We start from the raw sequence: 20,744 nt of genomic DNA, 5'->3' as shown, positions 1-20,744 counted from the left end.
TTTGTTAAGGAGTGGCGCGCCATTCAGCGCGTCAAGTTCTAGTGGAAGAATTATATATTTTTTGCAACCATTCTATTTTCGCAATAATTACAATGGAGTTGAGGCCCATTATGCCACCCCAGAAATGCGCTGCATGTGGGAAACTACTGTAAGAATATTCTTTGTGATTGTTTGCATTTTCAGATTTATTACTATCCATGTTAAAATTGTTTCATCCGAAAAAAGATACTTGGTTCTAATGGACGCGTTTTTTTTATTGTATGCTCATACACTTTAATCTAGTGTTGTGTTAGATGGCGTCTCAATCAATAATCGTGTCTACCATCCTTCCGTGAGTGTCTTATTATTCCCGGCTGATATTGCTAATACTGAACCTCTCCAGCCTATTTCTCCAGTGCTTTGCATGTTACTGTTGTAAACGGGCACTTTCGTCCGACAATTTTGTCGTATGCGGTGGTTTTCCATATTGTATCGAGCACATACCACGGAAATGCGACGGCGATAAAGGTAAGTCTGTTGTTTTTCCTATAAATACGGTTTATATGGACATTCAAGTGTACAACTTTTATTTCCTGTGTAGAGAGCAACAAAGCATCTTCACTAAAATTCTCACAAAGCTCGGCTCAAGACACTAGCAGAGAAAATACCAACACAATTGACTCCGATAACTGCCAACGTTATTCAATTAATCACCAAGAACTTGAGGAATGGCTTCTCTCGTCTCCATCCCCTTATGAAATGGAAGTTGATCTCGGGTCGCTCTCCCAGACGTCAGCACGACAATCGGTCGCCTCTTTCGTCTCTACAGCTCTTCCTCCCCCGCCCCGCCAAAAGTCCTCTCATTCACGCTGCGATCAGCCGAGGGCACCATCTCTGTTGCCCGGCCGGTCTTCATATATCGGTCTGAGCCAAGATGGCTCAGACCCTGCGGCAATCAACCCTTCAGCCAACGTGCCATTCTCACCACAAAATGCATCCGAGGATGAGGTTAAATGCGTAAGTGGAGGAAGCAGCAATAGTTTTCTGAACTTGCCTCCGGCCACTCGCGAAGAACCTCGCTCGTTCCCGGGATCATCTTCCGATTCAAGCAAAACTATCGTCAACAGCACCCTTCATTCTCCTTGCACCACATTTAATTTCTCGGATAAATGCTTCGCCTCCTGCTTCTCCTTTGCGCAGCCGTCCCTGCCCCCTCCCATTAGTCCTGCTCGGTCTGATTTTGAAATTCTTCGGCGCGATTCTTTAGAATCGTTGCAGTCGGGGCAATCCACCACAAGTAGTACGATGTCAAGATTGGCGGTCCGTTTTGCCAGTATCAAAGAAACTATGCGAGGAGCACTAACGAGGCAGCCCTCTCATGTTTCAAAATCGTCTGCCAAAGGAACAGAACATTCTAATAAACCCAATAGTAAAAACGGGGGCAATCCACCACCCTCGCATGCAACATCAAACCCGCTCTCAAAAGCTTTCGGAATCAGATACTCGCGAAGAAATTCATCACGGAGTACCAAATCACAATCATCTCCTGCACTGCACAGCACAAGGAAACTGAGTAATAACCCAGGTGCGAGGCTGGCCACTCTACCTGCTGATGAGTCTCTCACTGGACTCATTGAAGAAGCTAGCTTCGGAAAGCCGGTTGACCCTGTCGAGGGAGAAAAAAAAGCGAATGCATCAATCCCGACAATTCTTGCAAAGTCTGATCCTCTCTCCGGCCCCATCACGGCCACAAGGCAGAACCTGACTCAACGAAGGCCGGGGAAATTGAATGTCGGCAACGCAGAGAAGCAGACATTCGCTTCTGAAGGATCTTTTGTTTGTGATCCCGAGAAGACACCCACTTTTGCCAACAGGAGGCTCTCTCTACCTCCAAGTCGATTCTCAGCGGAAGCAGAGAGTGGCAGTGTCGAAGAATCTTTGCTGGAGGATGCACTTAAACGCTTGACATTTTTGTCCGTGGAGAATAGAATTGAGGAGGGAATTGAGGGGGATGAGAGGGAAGGAAGAGATCCATATGTTTTTGGTGAGGGCAATAATGCTATTGAAGAGGGGCCCTTTTCTGACAATACTCAGGTGGAAAGGGGCGGAGGCCATCTGTTGGGCGAAGGAAGCGTAGAACTCCATGGTGCTCTGGCTAATGGTGAATTCCCTAGTGATCAAGAAGTCCCTCCAATAAAGCCAGCGGATGCCCTTACTATCACCACTGTCACTGCGTTACACAAGACGCTTGCGACAAGATGTGACATGCTTATTTCCAGCACCGGTAAAGAGCTGGCGCTTGCGGAAGAGGTGCTCGACATCTGTGAAAGGCTCAGCACAATACTTTCCTTTAGTGGGGTGAACGTCATGTCTCTTGCCCACGCATCGGCGTGTCTAACAAAACATTTCGAGAAATGGGAGGATGGCTTGGGGGAGAGCCTGCCTGATGCTGTGAACCGAGTTAAGGACCGGGTGCGAGAGTGTGTTGATGAGTTTGTGAAGGGCCCCAGAGTAATGGCTTTCCCAATGAAAGGCTACAGAGTCGAGGGGCCAAACCGAGTCTGGGATCCGACCGAGTCCAATGGCACACAGGAGAAAGAGCCGTGGGCCAATTCTCGCCCTGAGAGGGAGCCGATGAACTATTCGGAATGGCCCATTGAGCATTTGGACCTCGGGTGTCAGTGGTTTAGACAATATTTTGTAGGAAAAGGTTTGCAATGAGATTTCTATTAGGCATGTGCCATGATCATCAGAGGGCATTAACAATGTAAACCGTTGATAGAGCATCGCACTTATTGCGGGGTTGTCGAGGGCCTCGGCCCGGTTATCGTCTCGGTAGTGCGCGAGCCGCTTACCAAGATTCAATTGCAGTCGGACTCGACCGCTCCGCCCAAAATGCATTATCAGTTTCGCTTAATAGTTCGCAGAAAAGAGGTATGCAAGGCCAGCATACCTTATAATGTTGAGTGCTGTAGCTAGAATGAAATGGTTTTCCATCCCTTAGCTCCCGGATATCCGCCTTGTCATTCCCGAATGGGCCGTTTCTCCCCCGCCTACACGATCTTTTCTCTCCCGTCGACGTGAATCCTCTGCCTCCCTGCTCTCCACCTCCACCCCCTCTAATTTGATATGGGACACGGTTGTTCAGATGTCACATCCGCAGCTCGCGACAGCGCGACTGCACACGCTCTTTTCCGATCCGTTCGAACGCCAGCTCCTTAGACTAGATGAGATGCGGTATACGCGAAAGTACAAGGTTGGCGTTCTATATGTGGCCCCTGGGCAGCAGACTGAGGCAGAGTGGTTTGGAAATAAGGAGGGGAGCGAGGCTTTCGACCGGTTTTTGGACGAAGTGGTGGGACGGAAAGTGGAGCTGAATGGATGGAATGGATGGGCAGGTGGCCTGGATACAAGAGGTGAGGAGGGTGGGAGATGGATGTACTGGAACCAAATATGGGGGGACTTTGAGATCGCATACCATGTAAGCACACTGTTACCTTGGAAGCAAGGCGACCGGTACCAGGTTGCACGCAAAAAGCATATCGGAAACGGTAAACACGCCTTGAATGTGGTGATTGAGGAGAGAATGCTGACCTGAATCTTTTGTCGTTTTTACCCGATTAGATATTGTGTGTATCATTTTTGTGGAGGGTCGCCAGCCGATTAATCCCGCGATGATCAAGTCCCAGTTCCTCCACGTCTTCATTATCGTTCACCCTGAGCCCCATAGTTCTTCCGAGGCTTACTATCGTGTCGAAGTGGTTGTTGATGATGAGGTCCCCGCCTTTGGGCCACCGCTCCCTGACCCTCCCATCTTCAAGGCAAGCGAGCTGAAAACCTGGATTCTTGCTAAAGTGATTGGGGGCGAGAACGCAGCTTACAAAGCGTCGAAAATATCGGCACCCCAGATGCGTGCACGACAAGGCTTCATTGAAGATATGGTGGGGAGTGGATGGGGCTCGCCAAACGCCTCGTCTTATCCCTCCTCAAACAGAGGGGTGGTGGGCGGGGTTAGTGGGACTGGCGATGGAAAAGGTGGGCTGGGCGGTCTAATCCGTTTCCCGTCCCTACGAACCTCAGCATCCACTTCCGAGTCCCCAGCCGGTGACAGACAGACTTTGATCATGAACCCTTTCCGTCGTGGCTCAGTAAAGCAACGCTTCCAGCAACAGCTACAGCAAAAGGAAAGAGATGGAGGCGTGGGTAGACGTTCCAGGTCGGAGCAGGACTTGATACTGGTTACTTCGAATTCCTAGGCTAAGGATTCGTAATTCAATGGTCTTTTTTTTTTGTCAATTTGTTTGGATACCAACTTTATCATTTATATATATAATATATAATAATAATACAATTCCCTAACCTATAAATACACACAAGTTCTTAATATTTTTTATGTATGTATGCCTTTCTTTTTTTTGCATTTGATTCTCCCATTTTTCAATCGTTTATCAAGTATGTCTTACTTTTTGCTTCCTCTTACATTTATACACACGTATTATTCCGGTGCCTTTCTTGTTTGCAAAACCAAATCTGACTAATATATGGCCCCTTGGCTCTAATGTGAATACGTCGTTCTTCCATTATTTGCTATTGAAGATAGGGGGCGAGCTAACGAACTCACCGATGAACTGATGATATAAGCATGAAATAATGAGACATGTAGAAAAGGGAGATTAGAAAAACAAAATAAACTACATTGATCTACTGAAATAGGCCTCAAGGTATTTAAACATCATCTCGGCAACTTTTTATCGTACAGAAAGATTCACATAGAGTAAAACGAGTACAGCCGCTTATTGAGGGGTAGATATATAGGTTAGATTAAAGAAGTGGACATCATTCGCCTTCTTTGGCCCTTGCACGCAAGCCCTCTCTCCTTGTGCTTGTCTTACGGTTAGCTCGTAATCCTCTCCTGCTAAGTCCAAGCTTTTGTCGCATACGCCATATATCTCTGCGAGAACTGTAGAATGATCCATGCCCCGGAAAGAGGATATCATAGTCACAAAATGGACAGATGTATTCTGCTGAAATGCGGCGCGATTTTTGTGACAGATGGAGCTGGGTTCTGGAGGGAATGGGGGTGGCTGTGGCACAGACGTGATCAAAGTCGCCAGACGTAGAAGCAGTGTTGGGGGTTGATGACGAGGTAGCATCTATCGTGTCAAAGGAGGTTGTGCTGGAGGAAGAGAGGGCAGCATCTGACATTGAACCCAAAGTTTTCATTTCGACTCCCTCTTTAGTGTTGATAGGCATGGCTTCAGTAAGAGGTGTCGATCTCAGGCTTTTAACTAGTGTGCGTGCCTTTATCTCCCTGACTGGAACATCCTTCATGCATGTATTTAACTTTCCTGACTGAGATCCATTCGAAGGGCGAATCGCCTGGTGAAGCTGCGCAGTATTAGCGGAAAAGATGTTGTGGGATCGTGTTGTTCGAGAAAAACTAGCTTTTCGATCGAGCACCACTTCTTTAACCAATTCTTCGATAGCCTGATTGGTTATTGTAAAAGACCGTGCATCTCTTGCCTGCTCCTGGTTGCTCTCCGTGCTTTCATTGCCTTTTGGTGATGAAACTGCGAACTTCCCAACATCCGCGTTTTCTGCTTGGCACTTTGCTTCCTCTACTTTCATATCCTCCTCGAGCTGTTTCGCTAAATACGCAGCCAAGACCACATCTATATTCTTACCATAGTCTTGATCCCGTAAAATATGCGACATTTTAAATGGACCGCTTCTTGAATCCAGTCGTTGTTTTATCTCTAGCACTTCCTTCACAAGCTCGTCATCCACGGTCTCCTCATAGTTATTGTGGTTGTTGGCACATTCTACAGGCATTTGGCAGGGCGAAATCTCGTGGGGATTTTGATCATATGCATTTGATGAGGATGCTACGGCCTCCGTAGCTTGAGCATCTGTGTCCTGGTGGGGTTCAAGTACATGAAATTGGTTGGATTGAAAATGTGGGGATTGATCCTGAGTTTGAAATTGCGTGCTACCATGGGAGGAGAATATCGGCTTTGAGAATATCCGCCATCCAGGGTTCTGTTCACTCCCAATTCCAGCCATACCATCGTTCTCCAAAGGTTGTGCCGCTCTTGGATTTATATGTTCTCCAGGGATATGTAAATGTGGAGAGGATAAGATGTCCTGCTCGTTAGTTAATACCTGCAGTTCCTGCGCTAGCATGGTGTGCAGATGCATATTCTCATCAACAGTAATCCTACTGATTTTGACATTTTCAGTAATCGGTTTCTCGGTTCTGTGCGGGCCTGCATCCACCATTGCAGTGTCCTTCGAAGGACGTGGGGTCCAGTTGGAATGCCCAATCGATGTCACGATTTTTGTACTTATGTTTTGCTCTAATTGTCTGCAACATGGATGCACTGATAGCCCACTAAGCGCCGTTTCTACCTGACAAGCTTCCCTCTTGCCTACGCCTGATCCGACTTGACACCCTATTTTAGAGCTAAGCTCCATTTCCTCTTTATCATCGTACTTCACACCTAATTCGCGGATCAACGCATCATATGAATCTTTTCCGTCAATGGAGATGCGATTTAGTCCACTCCATACGAATTCTCTTTCTTTACTACAATTATCTACAGAGGCGGAATCGTGTTCAAATGAGTCGAATCGGCACGAGTCGATGTCTTCTTCCATTGAGTAATCGGGCTTATCTATGGAGGCTTCAGAAAGCGAATTAGAAGCACCTAAGGATTTAATGGTGGTTCCTTCCAGAGAACAGTGGATATCTAAAAGGTTTTCCTGAGAAAGGGGTGGGCAGTCCTCAGAAGAGCAGGAGCCAGGCTCAGATGAAGGGGTTCGGTAACAAGGTTCATTGGGATGCGAATTTAATTGCCCCATAGTTCTGAGGACAGAACGATAAAAAAAAAAGACGGAATGAAAAAAAGCAGCGTTAAGGATATCCGCGCGTAATAGTATAGTTCTAGAATAAAGGGAGTATCGGCTTAATATATATATAGTTGTATTATTTCAAAACACGAAAAAATATATGCGACTTTTAGAAAGGAATTCTATGAATTACCTGTTGAGGTTGTCGCTTGGTATGTATAATTAGGAGAGCCGGTGGCTTCGGGTGGATCAGAAGAATTGACTTGACCAGCAAGTCTTTTCTCCTTAGCTTCTTTTCGTCTCCTTGTCTTTTTCTTTGATATAGAGGTGAAGTGAAGGAGTACAAAATACAACGCGTTTTTTTAACCGATCGATTTGCCGTGGGTGGCGCTATCCTGGTAAGCTCAATAATTCCCATATTTTAAGCATTCTCCAGATAAATGGCCCCTTCGTTCTTATCGCCAGTGCTTCTGTTCTAATTATAAGGAGTAGCATGCATAGACATTGTATATAAATGAAGAAAATAATTTGGTATGCTATTGGTTTTGGAATGACTTTTTATTATTTCATGAAAACTGCGATCCATTAATACACGAAAGAGAAGAAGAGTCCATAACCAGTACACACAAGAACATGTACTAGTGAAAATAAGAAAAAAAAAATTGAGAGTCCCCATAGCACCAGGTATAAAAGATAGCTCGCATCATTAAGGAAGGTGTGTTGTCAGATTTCCCTCCATGAAAATCACACTCCTCCTCCACTCCGCCCAACATCGCGCAAACCTAGCCCTTGATTCTTCTTATGCCATTCCTGTTGGAGTTTTGTCATTTCTTCTCCTTTAGCATGCATCATAAATCGCTGATCAGCGTCTGAATTTAGGCGGCGTCGCAAGACTCCATAGGTTGCCGCCCCAGCTACAGGGATTCCAGCCCTAATCAAAACATTTTAGAAAATGGAGAACTAAAGGGCTTTGCGAGTAGTGGTTACCAGAGAAGAAGTTTTGTGCTGACAGGCATGATTTCAGGATTGGATTCAATTGAAAGAGAAAAAAATGGGAGCAGGCAAAAGCGAAGTGCAGCTATTTAATATAGGAAAGCCAGAAGTTTAAGATAATATGAGCGAATTTTGTGGGAAAGAAGTTTGGTGCGTACAAAATACCTAACGGAGAAAAATTCCTTTATACAGGTTTTGGGGGAGTTTACATTTACCCTAAGGTAGAAAATATGGTAATATTTTCTAAAGTGCTATGGCATTGATCATTGTGTTTTAAAATGTATTAATATTATCTTCTTTAGGTACTTCTCCCCTCATCGACAAATATCCTGCGAAGAGAGGGACCGTATTAATATGGGTTCTCAAACGGATATAATGGAGACAAGTTGACGATAAGTGGGGATATACATGAGAAATTTTTAATTATAAATTAAAAAAAAATTCTCACTTTCTTTAGTTTCTGTGCGTTCCTTTAGTCCTATTCACTCTGTCATCGTATTTAAAATAGGATTTCATCTAATTTTTCCTTCCCCACATCTATTTGATCGTTTTTTCTCCTTCTTTCTCCATTATCTCCATTTTCCAATATTTTGTTGTACATCACTTTCCTACATTTCGACAAATCTTTCTGACACATGAAAGAACCTTTCTCTGCTGATCAAATGGCAGGGGTTCATTCCGACATTCCTTTGGATCAAACTAAATCTCTGGACAAACTCAAACACAAGCTCGCCCGCTGGAGTCGTCTTCACACCCTTACACCGGCCTCTCCATCCAATAATAAGTTGGATGCATTTCCCTGTGTGGAAGATATCTCGTCTGATCGTGTGAGTCCCCTTCCCCTCTTTGCTTCTACCTCATCCTTCCCGTCGGTGACCACCACGACAAGACCACAGCATTTTGGCGGGAAAGACCGGCTACCGTGGCGAAGATCCCACACTCATTCATGTATACCGACGATGGCAGAGAATCACACACGACGAAGATCAAGTCCCTATCCATCTACCGAACCAGTGCCATCCTACCCCGTCAGTAGCGAAGATAGGAAGGCAGAAGAACGACCGACCACCCCTGGTATGCACCGAGCTGTTCCTCCTCCTCGGATCAACATTCCGCTCTTTAAAAATGTTATTATTCCCACCCTTTCCATTGTAAAACGCAATCATTCACGTAGCAAGAGCATGGAGGTAGACAATATCGAGGATGCTCGACCACAGCTTCCGGGAAATGGTAGAAATCTGCGACACAAGTCTTCCAGACTCAGGAGAGTGCTCTCGGAAGATGAAGTATCACTCCAAAGCTTGCCAAGTCCTCTGACACTCTCACCCCAGACGCCTTCCGGCATGAAAAGCATACCAGTGGGCAAAATATCCCTACCTCCGAGGTTAAACGAGGGCGATTTATTTAAAAGTAAAACTAAAGACGCTGCTCAGCGCGATTATGCACCGCCGCCATCACCACCTTCAGAAATCGAACCCGAACCAAATGTCAAAGTAGAACCTTCATCTATACGTTTTCTCGCTTCGGAAGCGGTGACCATGGATGAGAAAGCGCGACCATTTGCGCAAGTATCGATAAGTGACACGGCAGTTGGACCATATCATATTCTGAAGTCGCTGGGCACAGGTTCGTTCTCGACTGTAAAACTTGCTGTAGACTCGCGTCCCACACCATATGGGCAGAGACAAATGGTTGCACTTAAGATGGTCAATAAGAGCGGGATTGAGGCCAGTGAGCGCATGAAAGCGAGCGTGATGCGGGAGATGGAGCTGCTTGAGGTATTTATCTTGTGGTTCAGCTTTCCTTGTGCTCACAGCTGCTAATTACTTTGATACGCACTTTTCTAGTATATCCACCATAAGCGTGTGGTGCACCTAATAGACAAGCTCGAAGGGCCCGAGCATCTTGTTCTGGTACTGGAATATGTTACAGGAGGCGAGCTCTTCGACCTCGTGGTATCTCACCCGTCTGGCCTGCCCGAATCGCTTGCCCGTTCTCTCTTTGCCCGCCTTGTCTCTGCAGTCCTGTACTTACATCGCCACAACATAGTACACCGCGACCTAAAGCTAGAAAATGTACTCTTGACTGCCCGTCCGAGCGAGAGCGAAAACATAGACATTAAATTAACCGACTTTGGATTGGGGCGTTTCATTGATCCGTCTAATCCGATGCTTGAAACCCGCTGTGGCTCAGAGGAATATGCTGCACCAGAGTTGATCTTGGGTCGGCCATACGATGCACGCCTCACCGATTCATGGAGTTTGGGGGTCATTCTGTATGCATTGCTCGTTGGCCGCCTACCGTTCAACCCCCCATCGGCTACCCCAACCACACCGCAAAGCGCAACAGGATACGGGGACACAAAGCGTGCCCTCTTGCACCGGATTGCAAGGGCTGAATTCTCCTTCCCTGATGAGGCCAACATCAGCAGAGAGGCCCGGGGGTTGGTGAGAGGAATATTGCATCCCGTACCTGCAAAGCGCTTAACTGTAGAAGGGATGTGGCAGCATCCTTGGGTGCGTGAAGAGAGACTAGAATTGGAGTAATACAATTAGCTAGTTGACAATTCTGTTTAAATAAATCTTTTATATATATATACTGTGCGAGTAGATATATTTTGTGTATATTTTTCTTTTCCATTCAGCTCTTTGGTCTTTTTGTTCATTCATACAATCATTCATTTGTCTTTCTTTTCATTTTTTTATGTCCAGTTAATAAATTCAACAAAGCGATCAAATGAAATAATAATTATATATGAAATGTATACATGGTACCGTATATACATTTCATATGTATTGTTACGCATTTGTATTGTTATCTCCTCGTGAAAGAGAACTATGACCGCCTCAGCCTCATATTGGGCAAGTTTGTATTAGCACTCTATCTACAAACCCTTTTTCCACTTCTTAAACAACTTATGCTGCTCTTTCTTTTCCGTCTTTCTCCGCCCACCCTCTGCGGCAGCCGATGAGGACGGCCGACTATACTCAACATAAGCCATGTTGTCGGCGCCACTCAAACTCTTGATGTTCCCGACCATGCGCTTCGCTGCGGCAGCACCAGTGATTCGTCGTCTTGCAGATCCTGTGCTTTTGGTGATGTCATCCGGATCAGGGGTTAGATCTTCTTGGAGCTTGTCTTCCGATACAACCAACACCGTCTTCAGCAGCTCCATTTGCTCTTGTTTCGTTGTGAAGACGAGGTCTTGTAGCGTCTCCATGCCCTCAAGTGAGGTGATAACTTTGAAAGCATACCCTTGGTCGATCAAGTACTGCTGGCGCTTCGTCGAGTAGTACATCTCTTGTGTATCCCGCGACACCAGCGAGTAGAAAAATGCATTGAAACCTTCGTCGTTTCTTCGCTTCGCTCGAAGAATGCGCCCCAGCCGCTGTGCTTCTTGACGCCGAGATCCGTAATGAGATGATATCTGGATAAGACATGTCGCTTCTGGAAGATCGATTGACGTGTCGCCTACTTTCGAGAGAAAGATCGTGTTGACCACCGGGTTATACTGGAAGTTTTGGAGAATACGTAGACGTTCTTGTTGCGGAGTACCGCCATGAATAAAGGGAACTTTGAACTTGGTCGCATAAGCCTATTAACAGTGGATTGGAGATCTATCTCAGTATTTCCATTCTTGGAAGTGTCACTTTAAATTAAGAATACGAACCACCAAAGCATATACGTTGTCCGAGAACACAATGATTTTATCACCCCGTTCTTCGTGATAGCGTATAAGGTATTGACAGGCTTGGAACTTTTTCGGATTCATCACATAGAGGAGGGTCCGACGACGTGAGGTCTCTCGTAGATATTCGCTGTAAAACTCGGGTGTCATTGGACACCACACTTCAGCGCACTGAAAAAAGAATAAATGATTTATACTTGCAAACCGTGCCAGCATAATATTTGAGGCTCACCTGCACATTGGCAATGTGCCCTCGACTGGCCAGATCCATCCAGTTTGCTTCATACAATTTTGGTCCAATTAAAAAGTTAAGATCGGTAATTTTCTCGTCTTCACGTAACAGTGTCGCCGTCAATCCAAGTTTTGCGTGGGCAGCAATGGTTGACACCACCCGACGGAACATATTTGCAGGCACAACGTGCACTTCGTCTAGCAGAATGAGTCCCCATTCCCGCGAGGTCAAGAAATCCATCATTTTTTGCGCCTCATAGGAGCGATTGCGAGTATTAGCAACCATGCTATAGGTTGAGATGACAATGCCTGATTGCCCAGAGAACTAATAGTGGAATACTTAAATGGTTACCAAACCAACAATTTAAATGTCAAATAAAAAGTGATATGAATACCTTCTCCTTTTGCTCAGAAGTAAATACTGCAATCTGATTCTCCTTTACACTAGACCACTGGCAAAATTGCTGTTTCCACTGCATCACCGATACACTATGTAATAATTTAATTAAGAAAATTTTGTGCAAAAGGGTCGCCATTTCTAATTACTTACGAAGATGTGCAGAGAACTAGAGTACTCTTTTTGACCGTACATGCAGCGGTAATTCCCACCAACGTTTTTCCTGCACCGCACGGTAGCACAATGATCCCAGAACGAGCGCGTCTAAGAAAGATAAATTTCAAGCCCTGTCCGTACAATTTCGATAGGTCTTGTGAATGCCTTCTACATACCCATTGCCAAACATCTTGCTCAAACTCTTTTCTTGATACGGTCGAATAGTGGTGTGTGGTTTTAGATCGATCTCAAGGTTAGGATTGACGGAGTCATTACGAAAATCGTATTCCTCCAACATCGGATAGTCAAGCTCTGTACATCGCTTGCGGACGGGCTATGTAGAAGTATAATCAACACCAAAATATGCTTCTATTTCAATTAGGATCTTGATTCAAAGCTTACTTCAACAGATGTAGGATCAATTTCAAATGAATGAACTTGATCGCTTTCCTCGTCTTCTTCATCCTCCTTTTCTATTCTGACAACCGCATTAAATAAATCATCCTCTTCATTTGCGGCAGTCTCTCCCTCTGCAGACTCGCCCTCCTCTTGATTTTTTTCCTCTTTTTTTTTATCCGTTTTTCCCGTTCCGGGAATGGATAGATCCTTAGCGGTTGGAGCTTTAGCGGTAAGCAGGTTTGTGGATAGCGCGCCTTTACTGTCCGTTTCCATTATGCGAGCGCGCCCAATAATATCGTCTTTAAGCAGACGCTGCAATATTTCTGGGTAGGAGGATTCGACGAAATAACGATTATGCTTGAGCACGAGTTTTACTTTGCCGTATGAGATGGTACATTGTCTAATATATTGTACAATAGCCTCTGGGATTGCGACCTTGGGATTTTCAAGCAATCGGAAAATCATGTTTTTCAATTCATGGTAGGATATTACAAAAAGATTAACAACCAACGTACCTTTGATAGACGATTTAGCACTTCAATAATGGCTTCAGTTTCAAGGCCAACAGAGACAGCTGCATAGAGTGATGGTGTGGTTAGTTTGTATTCATGGATATGCGCTGGTCTTTAGGGAGTTCACAAGATCAATACTAAATCCAATAGATTGTTATCAAACAACTTACCGACTAACTGGTTCACTAATTGCTATTAGAAAATCTTGCGCCTGCTCTGCAATGGGAGAGAAACCTTCTAATATAATATGGCCACTCTGTGGGCTGATCCATAATGGCCGCGAAGCGTGATCTGGCTTCAGATCTAAATAGGTATAATCCTCAGATCCAAAAATGCTGGAAAGGATGTCATTACGAGGAGGAGCATGTTGGATCACTTGATTCAGAATGCTTGGCTCCAGATTTGCATTTTTTGGGACTAAAAGTGCCAATGGTGAGTCTCAATAATAGTTAATGGTAATTCTACAATCAATTTACCCAACCCGTCTTCAACGAATTCGTCCTCTTCGTCTTCGTAATCCTCTTCCTCCTCAGTAACGTCCTCTGAAGCTGATTTTGTCTTACGCGTGCGCTTCGAGGTGGGTGTACTGGTTTCTTCTTGATTACGTCTCTTCACCATTGGTTTTTACATGATTCAAGAAAGAGCACCGACTCTTTTAATAGTGAATGTGACTGCGAAAGTGATTTGACGGCACAATGAATGAGAGCACTCGCAAGAACACGTAATAAAGAGGCTTTTGCATTAAGACAACCAAAGTTTGTATGAAAAGGGAACAGCAAGTTATACTGTTGAATGAGAAAATAACCTAGTTTCTTTTTTATTATCAAAAGAAAACCACAAAAAAGCTGAAAAGTAAATAAACGTATTCCGGCCGCGAGAACTTCGTAACTTCGTTTAGTCTATGTAAATATCAAATGGTCAGTAAAGATATCCCACCATAGCATGCATAAGAAAGGGTTTTGAATAATTAGAAGGCAAGGATCAGACAAAATGAGTTTCAACAAGATGTTCAGACAATGTAGATAAGGAAATGAAAAATCGAAGTCATCACGTTTGCAACAAGAAAAATAGAAAGAAATGTTCCACTTACTCTTCTTCTTCGACACACCGACGGTACGTCCACGACGACCAGTAGTCTTGGTGTGCTGACCACGCACACGGAGACCCCAGTAGTGACGCAGACCACGGTGAGCGCGGATCTTCTTCAACCTCTCCAAGTCCTCACGCAGCTTATTGTCAAGACCGTTAGACAGCACCTGGGAGTACTTGCCATCGACAATGTCCTTCTGTCTGTTGAGGAACCAGTTGGGGATCTTGTACTGGGTAGGGTTCTGGATGATGGTCACGATGCGCTCGAGCTCCTCGTTGGAGAGCTCACCGGCACGCTTGTTGAGGTCGACATCGGCCTTCTTGCACACAAGGTTGGCATAACGACGACCCACACCCTTAATGGCAGTCAGGGCGAACATGATCTTAACGCGACCCTAAAGAATTCCATCAAATGATTACATCAAATCACTCTTCGATCGCGAAATCTCTGTTTCGAAAAATCCCACTTACATCGACGTTAGTGTTCAACAGACGCAAAATGTGCTGGAACTGGTTCTTCTCCGAAACGACGAGGGACTATTGCATTAGAAAAATGGGGACGATCTTAATTAATGACAATTCTATTTTCTTATCCAAAGTAATATCCATCTATCCATCCTTCATCTTCAAGGGACAAGTATCCATCACATCATTATCCCTCTCCTACACTTTCATCCATCTGTCTAGAAGTTCATCACAATACGACATTTACCATGTTGTCTAAATCGCTTAACCACGGATTGAAAAGGAAAGAACTATACAAGAGTTGCATTTGACATTCTCTTAAAAACATGAACACCCAATAGGTGACGTCACAATTTTTCCCTCAACATTTACAGTCTGCCAGAAATCAAGGGGCACTCCTATACTTATAGGAAGAGTACACTATTTTCCAGTACGAAACATATAATTAAAAACGACAATGAAATAAGAAGGTACTATGATTCATTCAGCATCTGTAGAGTGCATATCTAGGAAATAAAACAACCTGCCCTATTGCTATCTAGTTCTATACGGCCATTTGTCATAATGCTCCTCTAGGTAAAAGCAGTTATATAGTAGCGTTGCTATATTCCAAAATTTCAACTGAAGACTGGTATGTTGACCTCAAAAACCCTTCAACATATACGCAATGCGCATTAAAAAAAGCTTTCACAAGTAAAATTTAAGGTATAAATTAGCTCTGATCTTCGAATAGATATAAATGTGTCTATCAAAGGTAGATTTAAGGAGTTTAGGGGAAGTTTTTTTCTTCAACTCACAGAAAATCGCCTGCTTGTTATTGAAATTACTATGTATTTTCCCTTAAAATAAACCTCTTCCATTGAATTTAGGTTAGACCTAAAATCTTGGAGGTAGAGAAGTAGTATATGCCAAATCATATAAAAACGTAATATATATATATATATATGGAGCCGCTAAATGACTTATTGTTCGCTCGCTTTTATTTCCTCTGAAGGCACCTTTGCAGATGGCCGTTTGCCTAGGGGCTTGGTCCTTAAGTCCAGATAGAAAAATGCAGTTTCGTCACAGCAAGTGTAGGGGATAAAGTTTTCTCTATGAGGTTGACTCTGAATTTCCTAACATGAGTCTGCTTTATCTTAGAATTTCCCAAACAATTTGGAAGCTGACCGCATTCGGAGGCTCTCGAGGCTTCCATGAAAGACTGGAGACTCCCTAAAAAAATAGAAAAAAGTAGCCACCGGCACCAAGAGTAAAACAAAGAGGAGGAAACAAAAGGAAAAACAACTACATAATACTATAATAAGAGGAAGAAAATTATTACTGCCATTTTGGAATTTTTACCATACTTCAATGGCCTTTAATCCGTAATCAACAGAGGTTACTTCACATATCTCCATTCATTCCATCACGCAGTGGTGAGCGCGAGTGCGAGCGCTCGCGTTCCTTATGATCGTCGGCAGGATAGTCGTCACGCGGAGGGAGGTCATCGCGGGGCTCACGGTCGTCGTGGTTTCTGGGAGGGGAGCGAGAATCGTACCGTCGTCCATTTGAGGCAGAGCGAGAACGTCTACGGTCACGGCCTCGTCTGGGGCTAGGTGAGCGACGGCGCGGACTGGGTGAACGACGACGAGGGCTGTATGAACGGCGCCGGGGGCTGTACGATCGGCGACGAGGGCTGCGGCCGAAGCGGCCACGACCAGGGCCGCCTTCGGGGCAATCACGGGCCCAGTGGCCCTCTTTGCCACAACGGAAGCAGCCACCAGATCCTGGCTCACCTCCACCCCTCCTCGTGCCCTTGGCAAGTTCAACAACGATTCTGGTATCACCAAAAACACGGCGTCCATCGGTTTCGCGGAGAGCATCCTCAGCATCGCGCCTGTTAAATCAAAAAAATGGAGATGAATTGAAAGCAATGCATTTAGGGAAGCATGTAGACACGCACTTGTCCTCGAACTCTACGAATCCGAATGCTGTAGTGGGAGAAATAGAAATTAAAAAGAATGATCAGGAAACTAGATTGACTAACAAGAATATGGGCAAGCAAAATAGCAAAATCTATCCCAGAAATCCAGATGATTCTATCAGAGATGTCATTCGAGCAAGGATGGATCACTCACCATAGCTTAGCCCACGCTATGTAGAGAAAATTGGGTCCAAAATCGCATTAGGCGGGCAAATCACAAAATCAAAATCTGGGATCATCACAAACCTTGGTTTCGCAACGAACCAATCGTCCATATTTTGAAAATACATCCTCGAGCTCACGCTGGCGGATATCAGGGGGCAGGCGACCTACAAACAATGTTGACATTTTTCAACAAGAAATATAAAGGAAAAGGGGACAAATAGAAAAGATGGAAGAGTTGAGGGGACTAGGAAATTTTTTTTAAAAGCTATTTCCTTTGTTTATTTTATTCCCAGCCACAGAGAGTAATCGTAGTGGAGGAGAGAGGCGCAATTCTGAAATCTGCTCTTCCGATTGATTTGCAAAGTGTGTTTAAAAAAAGTCAAAACTGCAGAGAAGTTGACGAATGTATTAACACAGTAATATGAGGGAAAAGGAGCAAACAATAACAAAAAAGAGATTAAATGTCCCAAAAAACAGAGAGCATGCAGGTAAAGCAGCAAAAGCTGTAAATTCAGCAATATTTTATACACAAAACATGAACAAAGGAGTTGGAAACACAAATCAGCGCTAATCCAACAACGACGAGATTGTCAATCGATTCGATTTGGCCTGCTTTATAGGAGCCATTTCCGGTAGAGATAAGTCAGAGGCAGGAGAAGGGATACCGTCAACTGGAACAGGTTGAGTGCCAGCAACAGAGTTTTTAGGCTCACCAAAATATACAGCTGATTTCTTATTTGGATTAATATAGGTTGCCGGATGGCTAGCGGAGAAAGAGGGTGCTAAGGGTCGGTATTCGGACTCGACAGAATTGGTGGTAGAGGTTGTAGCGGTGAGTTGGGTATGTGTGGTGGCGGGCAGCTGATTAATGCCTTCGCCATACGATGCTTGGTGAGGAAATGATGTTGAAGCGGAAAAGTTGCCAGCGAGAGGCTGGACATGATCATACCCCTTATCCATGAAGCGCCCCCGTTTTGACTGTTGATGAGATTGATTTTTATGATTCTGACGTGTCGTTTTTGCCCAAGCTAAATCATACAATGACAAGCAAGGATGATAGCGTTAGTAAGAAGCTGAAGAATGAAAAAAGATCATGCAGGTGGCAAGCAGTAATCCGCTCAGCCCCACTAGAATAGGTGATACTCACTCAATCCACAAGCATTGCAGAGAGTCCTAGGACCCATCGGCCCTTTCCGCCACTCCGGGGTTTCCGTGCTGACAGAAAGCGAACGTTGTTAAAAAAGCGGGACCATGCCCCAAAAATAATAAACCCACCTCTTGCAATTCTGACATCTCAATTGACCCTTGATCTTACCTTTACGATTCTGTAGTCAAGTCAGAGGTAAGGGTTTAACAATACAAAAGATCATAAAGTCAGATCACACACCTTTCCCAGTGTCTTTCTAAATACCTCAACTACAGTCATTGCTGATAGGATCATATCATCCAGTTTTGCTGCATCATTAACTGCATTGGGAAGCATGCTAGAGATCTTTTCGCAGGATTGTTGGATCTAACCAAAAGCACACATTAATGAGAGTTTCAGATCAAAAAATAATACCCGATCCATCCACCCACCATTAGATACCCAGCAGGAAACATATCCTCCTCGTCCCCTGTTAGTACGTTTTCTAGTTCTTTTCCTTCAATCTTCGAATCAGTTGTCAATCTGGAAGAGAGCCGTGCCGGTGAACGCATCTCACCAGGCGGTGTGGTGGCTTTTGTGTATTGATTCGATGAGGAAGTTGGGGCACAATCGGGTAATACCACGTTAATGATATTATTGCTGAGAGAGAAATCGATATTAGTAGGGTAGCGAGGGTAAGCTTGCGGTAGTTTCGGATAGGAGAGATTTTGATTTTTATCAGCGATGTAGCAAAGATCTCTCTTTAGCAATGCCGGACTTAAACTGGAAGAGGAGGAGGAGGTGCTGGGTGACGTTAGGGTGGACTGAAATACTAGGTGTGGAGAATGTGATTCAGAGGTGGGGATGTCCAAGGAAGCCCTTGATGAGGTTGCATTAAATGGAGGATTACTACCATCCATAGGAATCCGCAGTTTTATTTTTTTTTTTTTAATATGGGAAAACGCTGGTTAGACTGCCAAACAAGTTAGAAATAGAAAATTGCCGTAATCCTCTAAAGTCGAGATCTGGTGAGATTTATATCAACTTATTTAGTTTAACAATTTTCCCAAAACGAAAAAATCCGACAAAAGCAAATTCTCTAGACTGATCCTATATATCAAAAATGCAATATTCGCAAGTATAGGATAATTACTAGCAAGATAAAAAAATTTACACAAACTTAAAAGTAAATCAAAACGATCCGGCCAAAGGTAAAGAGAAGGAAAAATGAAATAGACATTAAGGATTGAGAAAAAAGTAAAAAAAAATCTACATAAAAAAAAACAAAGGAAAAAAAAGATAAAAAATAGATTTAAGAGGTTAATGTAATAATAATGGTAATACCTCGCGAAAAAAAAACACAAGCGCTGATTCCTCTTTTAAGATCATCCTTTCACCGCCGTTGAACTCCCTATCGTTTCCAGCTCTGCAGAGTCGCTGTGTTGCGATGCTTTGCGCTTTGCCTTTCGAATTGCCAGGTTTAGCGCCTCTAACCAAGCCTGCATCTCCTCTTCGCGATCTGCACACAAAATTAAGCTCCGTTTGGGCCCGACCACTTTGAAGCAATAGGGCGTCTTGCTCTTTGCCGTCGGATCGATCTCCATCGCATCCAGTATCGTCAACAAAGGCACAGAGCGTCGAGGGGTTTGCAGTTCTCGATCGTTTCGATAATAGCTAAATCTGCTTGATCTCAGCACAAACCAGCGCTTCTTCCATGTTTTGTTCCGACGCATTTTGTTGAGATAGCCCTGGTGCAGGACACGATCATCATCCATCAAAAGGTGAGGAGGAATATCCTGTACAGGGCTTGCAAAGTCGTCGTCATCCTCCGAGCTCATGTTTGGGTCGTATGGGTCACGGGATCCGACCAGCCCGCCGCTCGAGTAGGAAGAGACCGGGTGTGATGATGGGTCTGCGGATTCGGATGGTGTAGCAACGGGGATCGTAATTGGCTGAGGTGCAGTAGTGGATTTGAGAATTCCTACGACGGGTTGGGTAGGGTTTGTGATGATGTTGGGCACTGCTCTCTCATCTTCGTCCTCTTCTTGCTCTTCTCTTGGTTTCTCAGCCTGCGCTCGTGCTCCATTAATTGCAGATATCCACGACTCCATGATGGGACGTGAATCAGCACGGATAAAGTAAGTGCGTGCAGGCGTCACAATCACGAAAACATTCTGTTTATCTTTGTGCTTCACTTCTTCTACCGTGTGCACGTCCTGCAGGTCCATGACGTGTAATAACTTATATTCCTATGATGAAAGGAAGTAAGTAAAGCTCTGCTACATTATCCACCATTATAGCTTGATCCATCTACTTTTTCATCCTTATAGTATGCTATTTTTGTGGATCTTAGTACGAACCATCTCTTTTTCCACGTCTATAGAGCGTTATTGACGATTATCATTGGGTTAAATATGAAAAGCCAAGGAAAAAAAAGATAAATTACCTTTCGCTTTTCACCTTTCTTTAAAAGATACCCACTCTTGATAGCCTTTTCTGATTGCAGCATAGCTTTTGCTTCAGGTCCCTCTTCATCGGATTCGTTTGCCGCCCCAGGCTCCTCATCATCTGTGTCCGATACGGCTGGTGGGCGTGACTTGATGTCTAAGCCGGGCGAAGTGAAATAAAAAATTAGAATGAGTTTCTCGTGTGTTTATATTAAGAGTCCACATACCCAGATGTGTGTTTTTGAGTGAATCCTCAAGAGATGACATAGGATAGATTATGGGACT

General features: G+C 44.4%; 9 protein-coding genes across 9 annotated transcripts; 2 read left to right on the top strand and 7 right to left on the bottom strand.

Annotated features, from left to right (window-relative positions):
- Window positions 1-92: 92 nt before the first annotated feature.
- On the top strand, window positions 93-4,235 carry VTP21DRAFT_1320 (uncharacterized protein; the record flags this gene model as incomplete). Its single annotated transcript, XM_069391395.1, has 6 exons — window positions 93-148; window positions 383-507; window positions 581-2,689; window positions 2,762-2,913; window positions 2,984-3,530; window positions 3,604-4,235. The coding sequence occupies 6 exons, from the start codon at window positions 93-95 to the stop codon at window positions 4,233-4,235; spliced, it is 3,621 nt and encodes a 1,206-aa protein (XP_069251441.1).
- A 580-nt stretch (window positions 4,236-4,815) lies between these two features.
- Window positions 4,816-6,840, bottom strand: VTP21DRAFT_1319 (uncharacterized protein; the record flags this gene model as incomplete). The annotated part of the gene is made up of 1 exon (XM_069391393.1): window positions 4,816-6,840. One exon carries the CDS (start codon window positions 6,838-6,840, stop codon window positions 4,816-4,818), a length of 2,025 nt encoding a protein of 674 aa, XP_069251440.1.
- Window positions 6,841-7,572: 732 nt separating this feature from the next.
- Window positions 7,573-7,844, bottom strand: VTP21DRAFT_1318 (uncharacterized protein; the record flags this gene model as incomplete). Its single annotated transcript, XM_069391392.1, has 2 exons — window positions 7,573-7,759; window positions 7,816-7,844. 2 exons carry the CDS (start codon window positions 7,842-7,844, stop codon window positions 7,573-7,575), a joined length of 216 nt encoding a protein of 71 aa, XP_069251439.1.
- A 612-nt stretch (window positions 7,845-8,456) lies between these two features.
- VTP21DRAFT_1317 (uncharacterized protein) lies at window positions 8,457-10,367 on the top strand (the record flags this gene model as incomplete). Its single annotated transcript, XM_069391391.1, has 2 exons — window positions 8,457-9,599; window positions 9,669-10,367. The coding sequence occupies 2 exons, from the start codon at window positions 8,457-8,459 to the stop codon at window positions 10,365-10,367; spliced, it is 1,842 nt and encodes a 613-aa protein (XP_069251438.1).
- A 338-nt stretch (window positions 10,368-10,705) lies between these two features.
- VTP21DRAFT_1316 (uncharacterized protein) lies at window positions 10,706-13,822 on the bottom strand (the record flags this gene model as incomplete). Its single annotated transcript, XM_069391390.1, has 10 exons — window positions 10,706-11,416; window positions 11,492-11,680; window positions 11,742-12,065; window positions 12,136-12,229; window positions 12,291-12,401; window positions 12,470-12,627; window positions 12,696-13,127; window positions 13,208-13,316; window positions 13,375-13,621; window positions 13,681-13,822. The coding sequence occupies 10 exons, from the start codon at window positions 13,820-13,822 to the stop codon at window positions 10,706-10,708; spliced, it is 2,517 nt and encodes an 838-aa protein (XP_069251437.1).
- Window positions 13,823-14,098: 276 nt separating this feature from the next.
- VTP21DRAFT_1315 (40S ribosomal protein uS13) lies at window positions 14,099-15,008 on the bottom strand (the record flags this gene model as incomplete). Its single annotated transcript, XM_069391389.1, has 4 exons — window positions 14,099-14,103; window positions 14,295-14,688; window positions 14,765-14,830; window positions 15,006-15,008. The coding sequence occupies 4 exons, from the start codon at window positions 15,006-15,008 to the stop codon at window positions 14,099-14,101; spliced, it is 468 nt and encodes a 155-aa protein (XP_069251436.1).
- Window positions 15,009-16,141: 1,133 nt separating this feature from the next.
- VTP21DRAFT_1314 (uncharacterized protein) lies at window positions 16,142-17,069 on the bottom strand (the record flags this gene model as incomplete). The annotated part of the gene is made up of 4 exons (XM_069391388.1): window positions 16,142-16,634; window positions 16,701-16,728; window positions 16,876-16,891; window positions 16,968-17,069. The coding sequence occupies 4 exons, from the start codon at window positions 17,067-17,069 to the stop codon at window positions 16,142-16,144; spliced, it is 639 nt and encodes a 212-aa protein (XP_069251435.1).
- Window positions 17,070-17,453: 384 nt separating this feature from the next.
- Window positions 17,454-18,932, bottom strand: VTP21DRAFT_1313 (uncharacterized protein; the record flags this gene model as incomplete). The annotated part of the gene is made up of 5 exons (XM_069391387.1): window positions 17,454-17,914; window positions 18,034-18,101; window positions 18,162-18,211; window positions 18,274-18,399; window positions 18,465-18,932. 5 exons carry the CDS (start codon window positions 18,930-18,932, stop codon window positions 17,454-17,456), a joined length of 1,173 nt encoding a protein of 390 aa, XP_069251434.1.
- A 465-nt stretch (window positions 18,933-19,397) lies between these two features.
- Window positions 19,398-20,726, bottom strand: VTP21DRAFT_1312 (uncharacterized protein; the record flags this gene model as incomplete). Its single annotated transcript, XM_069391386.1, has 4 exons — window positions 19,398-20,261; window positions 20,327-20,389; window positions 20,459-20,616; window positions 20,687-20,726. The coding sequence occupies 4 exons, from the start codon at window positions 20,724-20,726 to the stop codon at window positions 19,398-19,400; spliced, it is 1,125 nt and encodes a 374-aa protein (XP_069251433.1).
- Between the last annotated feature and the right edge of the window lie 18 nt (window positions 20,727-20,744).

The sequence above is a fragment of the Calcarisporiella thermophila genome (genome assembly GCF_041956535.1).
Source record: "Calcarisporiella thermophila strain CBS 279.70 unplaced genomic scaffold VTP21scaffold_11, whole genome shotgun sequence".
NCBI classification, from domain to species: domain Eukaryota; kingdom Fungi; phylum Calcarisporiellomycota; class Calcarisporiellomycetes; order Calcarisporiellales; family Calcarisporiellaceae; genus Calcarisporiella; species Calcarisporiella thermophila.
The sequence above is the reverse complement of the archived record's forward strand: the minus strand, read 5'-3'. Positions and strand labels throughout refer to the sequence as shown.